The 15,635-nt window shown below is 59.1% G+C and overlaps 1 protein-coding gene across 1 annotated transcript in view; it reads right to left on the bottom strand.

The window, feature by feature from the left end:
• Nucleotides 1-44: 44 nt before the first annotated feature.
• The window catches only part of LOC113982192 (SH3 and multiple ankyrin repeat domains protein 3-like), a 140,645-nt gene continuing 125,054 nt past the window's right edge, over nucleotides 45-15,635 (bottom strand). Inside the window, exons 13-14 of the mRNA XM_039387454.1 lie at nucleotides 5,518-5,705; nucleotides 45-227 (exon numbers count right to left, since the gene is read on the bottom strand). Of these exons, the coding sequence (XP_039243388.1) occupies nucleotides 79-227; nucleotides 5,518-5,705 (337 nt within the window). The 3' untranslated portion in view covers nucleotides 45-78. The remainder of the gene's footprint in view (nucleotides 228-5,517; nucleotides 5,706-15,635) is intronic.

The following is a 15,635-nucleotide window of genomic DNA, read 5'->3' as shown; positions in this document are numbered from 1 at the left end:
GCCCTCGCCAGAGCCGGGACTCCCCGGGATCCCTGACGGGCACATCACCAACCTCAGCCTGGCAGGTAGAACTGGTGACTAAGCTGTGCCATTTGCCAGGAAAAGGGAACAAGAAACCTCCTTTCTCCCCAGCCAGGACCTGGTCAGGGTGCCTTTGATGTCTCCCAGCAGGCTGTTGTGTCTGAAGGAACACCAGGAATGATTAAACCGGCCACCAACACTCGTTTCTGGAGTCGGGAGAGATGAAAAACTTGGGATTTAAAAGTAGTTGCTGCATATTTCTTTGAATTCCTTGCCAGAGAAACCTGTGTACTTTAGACAAGGCTGTTTTCAAGTGTGAGCCATTCAACCACCCCGGTCAGTGGTTTCCAGTAAAAACTGGTTTTTAACTTCGGCAAACTTGGAAATATGAAATGAGCAAAGGTAACTATTTATGGTATTTGAAACAAAGCAATGACACCCGTATACATAATAAATATATTTGCTGAAGCTTGTTCTGGTTTGTTTGGTTTTCCTCTTGTTCCAGATCAGCCCAGGAAGGCTGATGAATGTTCTTATTACAACCTGAGACTGTAACTAATGACACCTTGGAACTATTAGAAAATACACTTGAGTTAGAGAGTTCTCCTGTATTAACTACTGAATAAACTACTGATTATGCATTTGATATATTTATAGGTGTCTATTTTGAGAGTGCACATACAAATTCACACGAGTGAAAATGTTACATCTATATTTATTAAATGTATTATTATATTTATTATTACATCTGTTTATTATTCTATTTCTTATTTATTATGTTTATATTCTATTTATTATACATCTACATATTTTATACATACTTATATCTACTTATATGTATACTTTTTACTTCCAGAAGTCTGGAAGGTTCCAGAACAGCCTTCCCACTGGAATAGCAGGAGGAAAAGCATCAGTGGGTTTAAAGGTGGAGAGTGAGCAGTTTGTGGGGGTTGTGAAGTTGTGCGGGGTCAAGGACTCAACTCACTGACCAGACTCCCTGTCCCACTGCTTTTCCAACACTGGGAATGGGAATGCTGCTGGAAGAGCAGCCTGGGGAGGAGGCAGCTGTTCCAGATCACCACGGGCACGGGGAGTTAAATTAAGTTTAAAGCTTTGGCTCAACCTTCCAAGTTGTGAATGGCTTCCCAACCTTCCCGCAGGGATCCTGATCCTCCAGCCCCGCTCCTCAGTGCTTCTGGCTTAGATAAAGAAATTCCAGAGGAAACCAGCTGGCTGCTCATCAAACAGGAGCTGCAAAGTCTTCCCCAACAAAAGCTACATCCTCGCTGCGAGAACTTTATTCACCGGGAAAATAATCCTCCTATGGAAACAACCCCCAGCACAGCCGAGCGCGGCCACGGCAATAACCCAACAAAGCCACAGCCCCGGCCAACAGAAATCCAATTTACCATTTATTCCAGCTCAGACACTGCAGTGGGGATGTCACCAGAGCCAGGAAGCCCTGTCGGACGCACGAGGTAACAGTTGCTCCAGAGCAACTCCTCCTAATTGCCAAGTGCAAAGGAACGAGAAGACTCAGGGTGTTCCTAATCCCCCCCTGCTTTCCAGGCTGGAGATTCAGCCCTTGCTGTGCCTCTGAACCACTTCTCCCCGTGACCTTGTGATTTCAGAGCCGGCGACTATTGGTTCTCCCTTTGCTTGGGGCGCTCACATCTCATTTCGTTTCTCATTATCAGGCACAACCAGATCAAGGACAGGCTCTCCTCTGCTGGGATTCTTTCTCTGTCTTACAAACGAAATAACTCCATTGATTATTGCCTTTGTCATCCAACAGCTGCAGGACAGTCACAGACAACACAGACACCCTTCACTTGCACGTGCTCTTGAAGAGCTTGAAACCAGCTTGAAAGCAGCTGCTCTGAAGAGCCCCGAGGAAAGCCATCAAAGAGCATCTCCTGCTCCTCTAAATCCACTGCCAAGATCCCTGTTTAACACCAGCATCCAGGAGAACCTTCACAGGAGTCCATCTGCTTCCAAACAGGAACAGCAGCTCCACATGGGACCCAGGGATGCATGAAATGCTCCTGCACGAAAAGCTCCTGAAAAGCCCGAGAAAACCCATCACAGAGCATCTCCTGCTCCTCCAAATCCAATACCTGGACCCCTGTTTAACAGCAGTGCTCAGGAGAACCTTTGCAGGAGCCTGTTTGCTTCCAACAAGGAACAGCAGCTCCGCATGGGACCCGGGGCTGCAGGAAAAGCTCCCGAAAACACCTGCATGAAATGCTCCTGAAAAGCCCCAAGGAAACCCATCACAGAGCATCTCCTGCTCCTCCAAATCCAGTACCAAAGCCCCCTGTTTAACACCAGTGCTCGGGAGGACCTTCACAGGAGTCCATCTGCTTCCAAGAAGGAAGAGCAGCTCCACATGGGACCTGCAGTGAACACTCAAGGACCCTCAGCTTCCACCACCCAGCAGCGTTTGCTCCGCAGCTGCAAACGGGGCCAGACACAGACACACACCCAGAGGGGCTCGTGCTGCTCCACCTCCAACTCTTCTCCAGCATCTCTGCAATTCCCAAGATGAAAACTGCCAGAAGTTCTGCCATCCCCTCCCTGACGGTGCCTGTTTGCAGCCCCAGCCCCTCGAAATCACCGATTCTGCTGCATCAAAGGGGTGGCTGTCAAGTCAGCTCGCCAGCACATCTCAGAACGAGACACCAGCCCTACCCCAGCCTCCATTCCAGCCATCTCCTGTCCCCTGCTCCTCCCTGGGGTGGTCCCTTCCCACAGCTCCTCACCCAGACTCACATCTCTGGACAGGTTCCTCCCTCGGCATCGCACCCTCGCAGAGCTCCCTCCACGCAGGGCTCTCACCCTGGACCGTCCCAGGCACAGCTCATTCCATCCAGCACTTCTCTGACAGCACCTCCCAAACCATCTCCCACCCTTCCCCAGACTGCCTGCACCCACCACGCTCCAGCTGCCACCTTCTCCCTCCAGGACCCTCCACCCCCAACACCCCAACACTCCCATTCCTGGGCAGGTCAGTCACCCCCCCCATCCCTTCAGGACCCTGAAGCCCCCCAGGCTGGCAAATCACACCCCTGGCCAGGACTCCTCTCCAACCAGCCTCTCCCACTGTGGACACCCCGGCACCCCCTTAGCTCAGAGCACAAGTCCAGCACCAGCTCAGTCCGGGATCTTCGCTCACACCAGCTCCTGTTTCCCGGGTGGGAGAAGCTCCCCCAGCTCCCCCCGTTCCCAAAGGCATCACGAGTGCCCTGAACATGACAAAGCAGCGGCGGTGGCAGTGCCGGGCTCTGCTCAGCCCAGCCCTCGACCTGCCTGCGACTCCCAGGGAACCCTGGCCAGGGGCTGACAACATTCCTGGCCCCAAAAACATTCGTCAACATCTCCAACGCAGCAAATAACCTGGAGAGTTTCCATGAGCGAGGCACTGAAGGGATTCTCTTTAACTCTCACTCAGCCTCCTCGGCCACAGGGTAAGGAGCCAGTGGGAAGAGATTCCAGCCCTGAGGGGCCACTGCCCGTCCCACTCCACTGTTCCTCCCCACAGTGCCTCCCACAACTTGCTTTCTCTCTGGAGATCACATGAACACACGCAAACAATTCGGGATGAATAAGTGAATTCAGGATGCTGTGGCAGTTACTCCAGGACCACCTACTCGATGTAAACACATGAGGAGATACAGAAGGATGCGACAGGGAACGGTGGGAAAACGCACTGGGAAAAGCACTTCTGATGCAAGAGTCCATCCATGGATTCCTTCCAGCCTCCTGGAATCAGACACCTGCACGAATCGCAGCTCCAGCACATCAAACACTCCTTAACTCCAACCACCACTGCAGAAATCCGCCCCAGCCACAGGCCCTTCTCATCCACCTCCTCCTCTCGGGGGGAAAAACACATCGGTGGGGACATCAGCGGGACTGCCTGGACTGCCACCTCCGAGGGGGAGCTGTCAGCTCCCTCAGCACGGGGCTCACAGGGTTCTGAAGCAGCAATTCCAAGCAGGGAAGAGCAAGCCCTGTCTCCCTCTCCCCAGCTCAGATCCATGTTACAGCCAACGCAGCTCAGCTCAGCGGCTGCTCCAGCCCGCAGTGCAAGAGGAATCCACGGAAAAAGTGGAGGCAGGAAGATGAAAAGAGGATCCTTAAACTTTCTGTGAAAAAACTATGGAATTAGGAGGCTTGCAGAGGGAGCCTTTTGTTATCCCTGCCTGCTGGAAGCTGCCTTACGACCCAGCGCAGGTTTTACACGGCTCTCAGGAGTCTGTCCAACACAACAGGCACTGCTGTTATCCCTCTAAGCCTCCCGGCTCCCGGCGCTGGGAGCTGTGGCTGGAAGCTCTGTTGGGAAGAGCTCCCGTGCCCACCACCCCCAGCACGAGGTGGGCTGGCACCGGGGGGCCCTGCAGTGGCCCAGGGCAGGACACCGGGCACTGCCAGTCCCAGGATGGGGGGAGAGGGGTCAGAGAGGCACCGGCACCTCCGGGGCTCCCAGGAGAGCCAGGCACCTGTGTTACAGGTGAGACCAACCACCCACAGCCACAGCAGAGAGCCACAGACACACCCCGGGGATGGACAGGGCACCCCAGGGCTGGAGCTGACCAGGGAACCTGCAGCCCCACAACCAGGCTGGGAGCCCCACAAAGCTGCAGCCCCACAGCCGTGCTGGGGATCCCATGGCTCTGCAGCCTCACAACTGGGCTGGGAGCCCCACAAAGCTGCAGCCCCACAGCCGTGCTGGGGATCACACAGCCAGGGCAGCCATTGCTGCTGACCCCCAGCCCGTGGGCTGAGCAGGACCCTGGGCTGGAGATGACTGGGGACCCCATGGCCCTGCAGCATCTCAACCAGTTTGGGGACCCCCACAACCACAGCCAGGGCAGCCAGTGCCACAGCCAGAGCGGGATGCCCACCTGGAGCCCGCTGCCAGTGCCGTGGGACCTGGGACTGGGGACCCCACAGCCCTGCAGCCCCATGGCTGGGCTGAGGATGCCAAGGCTCTGCAGCCCCCACAACCAGGCTGGGGACCCCACAGCTGTGCAGCCCCAAAACCAGGCTGGGGATCCCAAGGCTCTGCAGCCCCCACAACCAGGCTGGGGACCCCACAGCCCTGCAGCACCACGGCCAGCGCAGCCAGTGCTGCAGCCAGCGTGAGCCCCCTGCCCAGAGCCTGCAGCCGGTGCCGTGGGACCCTGGGCTGGGGACCCTCCAGCCGGGCTGGGGACCCCAAGGCCCTCCATCCCCCCAGCCGGGCTGGGGACCCCCCTAACCACTGCCAGCACAGCCAGTGCAGGACCCCCTACCAGAGCCCGCACCCGGTGCCGCGGGACCCCGGGCCGGCCGGGCTGGGGCCCCCCATGGCCGCGTCCAGCGCACCCCGTGCCGCAGCGGTGCGGGACCCCCGGAGCAGCGCGGGACCCCCGCCCGGTGGCGGTGCCGCCCCGCCGCCCGCCCCGCGCCCCGCCCGCTCTCCCTCCCTCCCTCCCTCCCTCCCTCGCTCACCCTTGACGGCTTCTCCGCGGTTGAGCTGGATCTCGCCCTCGCCCTGCGGCGCGTAGCTCTTCACCACGATGAACTTGCGGCCGGGCACGGCGCTGTACAGCTTCCGCTTGGGCCCGCGCAGCGGGGCGGGCGCGGCGTGCGGCGCGGGCTCGGCTCCGGGGCCGGGGGGCCCGGCCGGGCCGCCGGGGCTGTAAACGAACACGTAGGTTACGGTGCTGATGCCCGGCAGCTCGCGGCTCGTCCCGCCGCGGCCCGCGGGCTGCGCCATGGCGGGGGGGGGGGGCCCGGCGCGGCCCCGGCCGGCGCGGCGGAGGAGGCGGCGGCGGCGGCACCGCCCGGGCGCGGGCACCGGCTGCGGCTGCGGCTGGACGGGCACCGGCTGCGGGGCGGCCGCCGCCCGCCGCCCGCTCCATGGCGCGGCGCCGCCCGCCCCGCGCCGCGCTCCGCTCCCTCCGGCGCACCATGGCCCGGGGCAGGTGGTGCCGGCGCCGACGGCTCCTCCCCCGGCGGGCGGGGACGGCGCCGGACCGGCCGCCCCCGCCAGCGCCCCCCGCCCCCGCCAGCGCCGCCGCCGCCCCCGCCCCGACCCGCACAGCCCCCCCTGCGGGCACCCACGGGCCCTGCCCCGGCGGGCGGGATACGGGGGCACGGGACGGGAGCGGCCCGGGAGGGGGGAAAGGTCCCGGGGGAGCAGCGCGCGGGGGAAAGGGCGGTGCGGGGGGACGGTTTTGGGGGAGATGCCCGAGGGGCAGTTTGGAGGGGCGGGTCAGGGCGGGGAGTGTGCGGGGAGGCAGTTTCGGGAGGGTCGGTGTGTTTGGGGGGCGCAGCCCGGCCGGGCAACTGCGGAGGGGACAGGTCAGCGGTGGGGTGTGCGGGGGGCAGTCTGGGGGGGCGATGCCCATCCAGGCAATGTGCAGGGGGGCACTTCTGGGGGGGTATCCCGGGCAGGCAATATGCGGGAGGGGCAGTTTTGAGGGGGTATCCCGGGCAGGCAATGTGCGGGAGGGGCAGTTTTGAGGGGGTATCCCGGTCAGGCAGTGGGCGGGAGGGGCAGTTTTGAGGGGGTATCCCGGTCAGGCAGTGGGCGGGAGGGGCAGTTTTAGGGGGGCGATGCCCGGCCCCCGGCAGTGTGCGGGGGGCGGTGCCGGGCTTGCAGAGATTCGCGGGCGGGGGTTGCCCGGCTCCCGCTCCCGGGGCTCGAGGTGCCCGCGGTGCGCTCTGCACAGCAGCAGTGCCCGGGGCGGGGGGTCCCCGCAGCCCCCCGCAGCTGCCAGCGCCGCCGCCGCAGCCCCGCCGCTCGCAGCCCCCGCACTCGGGGGGCTCGGCACCGGCTGCAGCCTCCTGGTCCCTCCCTCCCTAGTCCTGCCTCTGCAGCCGCTGTTTCCCCCCCAGCTCCACGTTTGCAACCCCAGCTCCATGTCTGCACCGCCCAAGCCCCCCAGTCTGCACTCCCACCCCGCTTGGGTTCGCACATCGTCGCCCCGCAGCCCCCCCGTTGTCGCTCTGGGGGGGCCCCCATCGGGCTGCCCCCCGAGGGTGCAGTGGGGTGGGACCCCGCAGACCCCGCACGGTGCCGGCTGAAGGAGCTGTCCCCTATGTTCCGCCCCTAAAATGACCATCACGCCAAGGGGTACAGGGGAGAGGGAGGAGGGAGTGGGAGAGGGGACGGCGTCCCTCGGAATGGGACTGAGCTTCCCCCGGGAGCACGCGCTGCCAGCGGCCCCCCACCACCATACAGAGACCATCAGAGAGCCGGGAAGGGCGACCCAACGCCAAAATCCAACAGGAGCGGCACGACTTCCCCTCCTGGCACCCCAAAACCTCTCCTCAAACTTCCCATCCCCCGGCACAACCTCAGCTAGCGGGACTGTCACCGGGACCGTCACCGGGACCGTCACCGCGGGTCCCCCGCCCGCCTCAGCCTCGGCGCGGCACTCCTGTCCTCGAGGGAAAAACCACTTAATCACGAATAAATAGCTCCCCTTTGCTTACAATGCTTCTAAATGTCACTCCGGCAGCATTTTGAGTCAATGCAGAGATATGAAAGCCCAGCTCAGCTCTCCAAAAGGCCCCTTTATGTTTTTAGCAACAGTCACGAGCAGCGCGCGGAACCGGAGGAATCGCGGGCGGCTCCCGGGAATGTGCAGCACGGCCGAGATCCCCGTCCCGCTGCCGCTCACACCGACCCTGTGCCCGCTGCCCCTCGTGCCAGCCTGCACCCAGCACCCCGGTGCTGCCCTGTGCCCCACGGCCGCTCACACCCACCCAGCGCCCTGCTCCCACTCACCAACCCGCACCCTCACCCCGCTCTGTGCCCCACTGCCACTCACGCCAACCCTGCCTCCCACTGCCACTCACACAGAGCCGTGCCCAGCGCTCCAGTGCCGCTCACACCGACCCTGCACCCCACTGCTGCTCACACCTACCCGTGCCCAGTGCCCCTCTGCTGCCCTGCACCCAGTGCCACTCACACCGACCCCGTGCCCCGCTGTCACTCACACCCACCCACACTCAGCACCCTGCTGCCCGCTCATGCCACCCTGCACTCTGTGCCCCACTGCCACTCGTGCCACCCTGCACTCTGCGCCCCACTGATGGCTCGTGCCAACCCTGTGCCCCTCTGCCACTCACGGTGCCCCACACCCTGCACCCCACTGCCACTCACACCGCCCCTGTGCCCCACGGCCTCTCACACCAACGTGCACCCTGTGCCCCCCTGCTGCTCGTGCCAACCTGCACCCTCTGCTTTCACTCTGACCAGCACTCTCACCCCACGGCTGCTCGTGCCAACCCTGTGCCCCGCTGCCACCCACAGCAACCCTGCACCCCACTGCTGCTCACACCACCCCGCGCTGTTCCCCACTCTGTGCCCCGCTGCTTTTCATGCCAACCCTGCTCCCTGTTGTTGCTCCTGCCAAGCTGCACCCAGCGCCTCGATGCCACTCACACCGACCCAGTGCCCCACTGCAGCTCACACCAACCTACACCCCATCCTCCACAGCTGCTCATGCCAACCCTGTGCCCCTCTGTCACACCAAACTGAGCCCCGGGCCCTGCTGCCACTCACACCGACCCAGTGCCCCACTGCCGCTCACACCAACCTACACCCCATCCTCCACAGCTGCTCATGCCAACCCTGTGCCCCTCTGTCACAGGGCCCAGGGCCCAAACCGAGCCCTGTGCCCCACTGCCACTCACACCGACCCAGTGCCCCACTGCCACTCACAGCGACCCTGTGCCCCACTGCCACTCCCACCCCCCCACACCTCACCCTGCTGCTGCTCACACCAGCTTTGCCCCCCCAGGAGATGTGAACCCTGCTGCTCCCATCGGCCAGGGCTCGCTCAGCCAGGGCCTGGCACTCACACTCCAGGCAGGGATCCACACGTGGGCAGCGGGCACAGGGTGGGATCACCACGGTGCCAGGCCCTGAGCCCCTCTAGCACCGCTCAGAGCTGTGAGAGCCCTCACAGACCCTCGTGTCAGCGGGCAGGATCCCTCTCCAGCCATTTCCCTTCTCCAAGCTCCTGTCTCCACATCTGCCCTGCCCTCACTGTGGCACTGATGCTGTTCCCAAACCACCGGAGGAACCGGGAGTTCCCTGGCTGGTCCTGCCCCTTGGCACCCCCGGCAGGGTTGTGGCACTTCTCAGCATCACGTTTCACGTGAGTTTGGGAAATGCTGCTGCTGCTGGACCAACAGCTGGTCCTTGCACAGGTGACCCAAAGATCCAAGGAACAGCCCCAGATTCCCACAGCTCCTCTCTGGAGTGGCACTGGGGAAGCATCAATCACACCCTCCCAGCCCGGGTCCCGTCTGCCACATTGATCCTGCAGCACAGTCAGTTTGGGATCATTAAGGAGTCATTAATTCCAAATATCTCCGGAGCCAACATCTATCCAAGGGGTATTTATAACGAGTTTTCCAATAATTGCAAAGGATGCCACCATTTTTGTTTGGGCTCCTTTGGCAGGCTCAATTTCAATTAAAGGATGTTAATTACTTTCGTCATATTTCATGTTAATGCCTGTTTGATAGAGACCTGTGTCAGCCCTGCAGCTGCTCCAGGTTCAGGCTCTGCTCTGGGAACAACTGGAAAACAGAATCCCCGAATCACTGAGGCTGGAAAAGACCTCCAAGGTCATGGAGTCCAACCTGTGACCGACCACCACCAGAGCACCAAGTGCCACGTCCAGCCACTCCCTGGACACCTCCAGGGACGGGGACTCGCCACCTCCCGGGGCAGCCCCTTCCAGTGCTTGACAACCCTTTCCATGAAGCAAAAAAATCATCCACGGAGGAAAAGAGCCACGAGAAAAGCTGCCTGGAACGGGCTGGATGTTTTCCATCGGGCAGGAGCGGAGCATCCCTTGGCGTGCTTCCACCTGGAATGACAACGTGCTTCCTCACCCGCTTTATCGCCCCGCGCCAGGAGGCACCTTGAGGCCTCCAGCCCCTGCATCCGGAGGAGCCGCAGCCCATCCCCGCCGGATCCAGGCCTGATTCCTGAGCAGCAGCCAGAGTGGATTATGAATAAAACAAACAGTGCCGTGGCAGTGTTGATTAAGCAGCTCTGGAGCTCCCGAACGTCCCCAGTGGATCGTCGTGATTTCTCTACGCTCGGTGCCCACATCCTGCGGCTCCTCCTCTCCCAGGCACACGGACGGGCATCCCACGGGAATGCTGAGCGGGAGCAGCTCCGAGAAAAGGTCGTTGGTGTGAAAGAGCAGCAGCCCTTTCTGTGCCCAGGTGAGCACAGGGCTCTCCTCCTCGCGGAAGCCGCTCACCTGGAATTCATCCATCCCACATCCGCTTCCACCAACAATGTGGGGTCCAGCAGGTCCAGTTCAGCTTCACGTCTGCTTTGGGGGAGTCTCTGGGGCAGACAGAGGACTCCTCCCCACCCCACCTGCTGCCTCTGCTTCCAGCACCCTGCTCTGGAAGCTGGTGAGCCAAAATCAGGCTTCTCTGGAGGCTTCACCCGGAGCCGGGAGGAGCCGGAGCAGCAGCACGAGGTGTCCCTCAGGGGACACTTCTGAGGTGTCACACTTGCTCTGCCTGCTGAAACTACCTGAGATGGGGTTGATGTGTGACTCCACATCCCATATTCCTTCAGGCATTCCAGCCCCTGGGAGCACCCAGCCTTGACAGTGCCTGGACCTGATCACCTGAGAGTGCTTCCATTGGGAACAGCGTCAGGTCCCAGTATGGAAGAGCTTCCCCATGAGAATGGATACTTAGAATAAACCCCTCCACAACCCACTTGGAATAAACCCTTCCACAAATACACTTGGAATAAACCCCTCCAAAATTTCCATTTGGAATAAACCCCTCCACAACTCACTTGGAATAAACCCCTCCACAACTCACTTGGAATAAACCCCTCCACAACTCACTTGGAATAAACCCCTCCACAACCCACTTGGAATAAACCCTTCTACAAATCCACTTGGAATAAACCCCTCCACAACCCACTTGGAATAAACCCCTCCACAAATCCACTAGGAATAAACCCTTCTACAACTCACTTGGAACAAACCCCTCCACAGCCCGCAGGCATTTCTGTGGGAGCACAGACTTCCCTTCACAGGCAGGTTCAAATCACCACAAGTGAATTAACAGACCATAATAGTCCCCACAATTACTCCAAGCCCATCAAACGGCCCCAAATCCCCAGGACAGTTGCTTTAATTTTTATGTGCCCTCACGGGGCCGATCAGCAGAGAATCACTTTTTGTCGGGTGAGTTCTGGGTGAAGGATTCTGGGTTTAGGTTTAAACCACCCTCCCCTGGGGAAGGGACTGGAGAACCAATCCCATCAGGAGCAGCTGAGGGAGCTGGGGGGGCTCAGCCTGGAGCAAAGGAGGCTCAGGGGGGACCTTCTGGCTCTGCAAGTCCCTGCCAGGAGGGGGGAGCCGGGGGGGGTCGGGCTCTGCTGCCAGGGAACAAGGGACAGGCCAAAGGGAAACGGCTTCGAGCTGCACCAGAGGAGGTTTAGGTTGAATATTAGAGAAAAAACCCTAAATTCCCACATACAGCTCTGTATCCATGGAGCACCCGGAGAGGATTTCTCTGGGGGAACCTTCCTGGAGCCATCTGTCCCCAAAGCTTGGTGGGCAGAAGCACACAAGGCCCGATCCCCCCTGTGAGCTCCACCCTGGCCTTGGGGCAGGAGAGGTTTTGCCATCACCCCCCCGAGGGGTTTGAACTCCACCAGCTCCTTCTGACTCGGTCCCGTTGGAATTTGACTGACAACCAAGAACTGCAGCTCCGTTCTGGCACTTTACTACGTGTCCTGTGGCAGGAATGCTTTCCCTGCTCTGGAGTTTCAGGTTGTTACTCCGAGCGTGGCTGACAGATCCACAAATAGCCCGGGTTTGACGGCAACGCTTCCAGCGCCGGCAGGAAAAAAGCAGCTTCGTCGCCTCCAAAACTCTCCCAGGTTCACAGAACCAAACGGAAGGGCTGAGTCTGGCAGGGATCTCCACAGGCCATCCCATTCAGCTGCTCCAGCTGGGACACCCACAGCCAGCTGCCGTGTCCAGTTGGCTCCTGGACTTGTCTCCAAGGATGGAGATTCCGCAGCTCTCCGGGCAGCCCGAGCTCGTGCTCCGGCAATCTCACAGTGGAAAAGTGTCTCCTGATGTTCAGAAGGAACCTCCTGTGTGCCAGAACGTGCCCACGACCTCTGGTCCTGTCACCACACGCTCCCTGAGATGTTTGTGATGGATGAGATCCCCCAGAGCCTTCCCTTCTCCGGGAAGAACAGTTCCCAGGTCTCATCAGCCTTTCCTCAAAGAAGAGTCCCTTCATTATCTCCATGGTCCTTCACTGGACTCTCAGCAGGAGCTCCGTGTCTCTTTTGTCCCAGGGAGCCCAGCACTGGTCCCAGCACTCCAGTGCTGAGTGGAGGGGGAGGATTTTCCCCCTGGAACAACCCAGGGCACCTTCTGTGCCGCACGGACACACTGCTGGCTCCTGTTCAGCTTGGTGTCAACCAGGACCCCCAGGGCCTTCTCTGCACAGCTGCTTTCCAGCTGGGTGCCCACAGCACACATTTGGGGTCAACAGGAACTTCCCTTGACTGTCAACCAACTATTTTGGGAGAGGTCTTGAATTTGGGAATGGGAGAACCCTTCCAGGGAATCAGCTGGGGCAGATGGAATGACCAAGAGAGGTGAGTTCTGTCCAAAATTCAGGAGGCAGTTTCTGACACGGGGGGGTTGATGCCTCACCCCGGGGATCCCTCCAGCCACACAGGCAGAGCAGGACCCCCACCCTGTCCCCCTGCTGTCCCCAGGCTGGGTAAGGAGGCAGCTCTGGGCTGCCAGGGCTCTGGCACAGAAGGATTTCACCCCTTTCTGTTCCGAGAGCTCGGCTCGGCGAGCCGAGAAACTTCTGGTCTCAGATCATCTGCACACAGCAAAATGAGAACAGCACAGTCACCTGCTAACGAGAGCCAATTAGTGCCTGATTCCCACTGCTCGGGAAGGCAACAGGAGGACGGGAGCCACTGGCCTTCCTGCTCCTCCTCAGATCCCAGCCCAGCGCTTGGCTAATTGGCACGAGGATGAGCGAGGATGTAAAGCAGGAGATCAGGGATGGGGGCATCCACAGGGAGCTTGGGAGGCAGAGCAGGGGAACTCAGTATCTCACAGCATCCCACAGCATCCCACAGCATCCCACAGCATCCCACAGCATCCTACAGCATCCTACTGCATCCCACAGCATCCTACAGCATCCTACAGCATCCTACAGCATCCCACAGCATCCCACAGCATCCTACAGCATCCCATAGCATCCCACAGCATCCCACAGCATCCTACAGCATCCTACTGCATCCCACAGCATCCTACAGCATCCCACAGCATCCTACAGCATCCCACAGTATCCTACAGCATCCCACAGCATCCTACAGCATCCCATAGCATCCCACAGCATCCTACAGCATCCCATAGCATCCCACAGCATCCTACAACATCCTACTGCATCCCACAGCATCCTACAGCATCCTACAGCATCCCACAGCATCCTACAGCATCCCACAGCATCCTACAGCATCCTACTGCATCCCACAGCATCCTACAGCATCTCAGACCATTCCACAGCATCCTACAGCATCCCAGAGAATCCTACAGCATCCTACTGCACCCCACAGCACCCCACAGCATCCCACAGCATCCCACAGCACCCCACAGCATCCCACAGCACCCCACAGCATCCCACAGCCAGCGACCCAATGTGAGAATTCCCAGAAGAGGAGCAAGAGGCCACCAAGACGTGGAGTCCCCACCCCTGGAGGTGTCCAAGGAAGGACTGGACGTGGCACTCAGTGCTCTGCTGGGGATTAGTCACAGGTTGGACTTGATGATCTTAGAGGTCTTTTCCAACCTCAGTGATTCTGGAATCCCGAGATGCTTCAGGAAGCTGGAGTGAGAGCCTGTGGCCAAGGACACACCGGTAACAGACACAACATCCAGCCAAGGCAAGAGTTGGGATAAATCCAGAGCTCCCTGTGCTTCCCTGCAGGGATTAGTCTGGATGTTAAACCTCCTCCCTGAAGTCCCACCACCTCCCCCAGGCCACGGCTCCAGCCTCGCAAACGCGCCTGGGGAGGACGGAGCTGAACTGGAAACCCGAGAGAGACAATTAATTAAAAGGTTTTGTCTCCCTTTATATAATCACAGATATCGATTCTCTCTTTAAAGCTCTCCCTGTGCATCCCAGCCAGAGGAACATCCCCCCTGGTGGCTGGATCTGTGCCTCTCCACCCTGACAGCTCAGAGGGGTTTGTATCACCGGGAAGCTCCGTCAGATCTCAAAAGAGTCCTACTGAAAAGACAAAATACTGTTTTAGCAGTTGACAAGGAGGATAACGGGATTTCTGGAAATTATGCCTCTAATCCTGCCTATCCTGCGAGATCACAGTCCTTGGGAATACGGACAACCTGCCTGATAAGCCCAGAAAATGCAGGAATAAGCGACTGCCCTGAATTAACGTGCACCCCACTCGCTGGCAGATGCTCCTCACAAGGTGAGAGGATCCCAGCTGGGCTCAAGGAGAGTGACTGAAGGGACCTCAAGAGGATCCCCAGAGCCCAAACCCACCTGGAGGACAGAGGCAAAGGTCCAGGTGGATCCTCCCAAGCTGCTGCTGGCCAAGACAAGCCAATTCAAGATTTCTCCTCTATGAAATAACTCCCAAAGAATTATTATTGCAGGGCATCTCCTGGGCAGTGTCACCAGGAGTGACGGGACATGATCAATCAGTCCCTCCCTGCTTTAGGCACCAGGAACCTCCCAGTTCCAGAAAGTCTGACCTTTAACACTGGTTGCTGAGTCCTTCTGTGTCTCTCAGGCACGTGGAGGACTCCAGGGGAAGTGTGTGCACACACCAGCAGGGACGTGCAGATTTACAGCTCAGAGAACCTCTTCTGCAGATCCTTTATTTGCTTTACTCCTCACCCTCTTTATTCACTTTACTCCTCACCCTCTTTATTCCTGCATTAATCAGAAGCCTGCAGCTCACTCCTCGAATCCCACTGGATTTCATCCCCTCAGGACAACGATGGCACCTCTTGGCCAATTCACCCCTCTTGACCCACTTTGAAGTTCTCCTTTGTGCATTTACCAGGTTCTTTGACACCCCTCAGGCAGACACAGAGCTCACTACAACTCTGGGAAACAGCAAAGAGGTTCCTGGAACAGCCTTTGCCAAGGTTAATATCCCAAATCCTGGAGGTTTTTTCCCAGACCCAGCACAGAGACATCACTGTTTCAATCCCAAACATGTCCATCACTGTTCTGGTCTCCCCAAGGCTGAGACTAACGCCCACAGATCATGACCCTCTTTGTCCTTGCTGTTGGAAATCCAGAGTTTCCTCATGGATCCCTCCCTCCCAGGTCCCACAGGCTCCAACCAGTGATTTTCTGTCTCTGATGGTGGCTGTAAATTACTTTCCAACTCTCGATGGTGAATTTAAATAATTTGACCAAATGATATTCACTCATCCTGCCCACACAATTCCGTGATCCCAGGGGCAGGGGCTGGAAACAGCCACGGGCGAGTCCAGAACTTACTGGAACTGCCTGGAACTGCAAAATGATCAAAATGAGGC

Source organism: Pipra filicauda, unplaced genomic scaffold (genome assembly GCF_003945595.2).
Source record: "Pipra filicauda isolate LSUMZ 115617 unplaced genomic scaffold, ASM394559v2 scaffold566_size300873_pilon, whole genome shotgun sequence".
In the NCBI taxonomy this organism is placed as follows: Eukaryota; Metazoa; Chordata; class Aves; order Passeriformes; family Pipridae; genus Pipra; species Pipra filicauda.
This window is presented reverse-complemented; position numbering and strand designations above follow the sequence as displayed.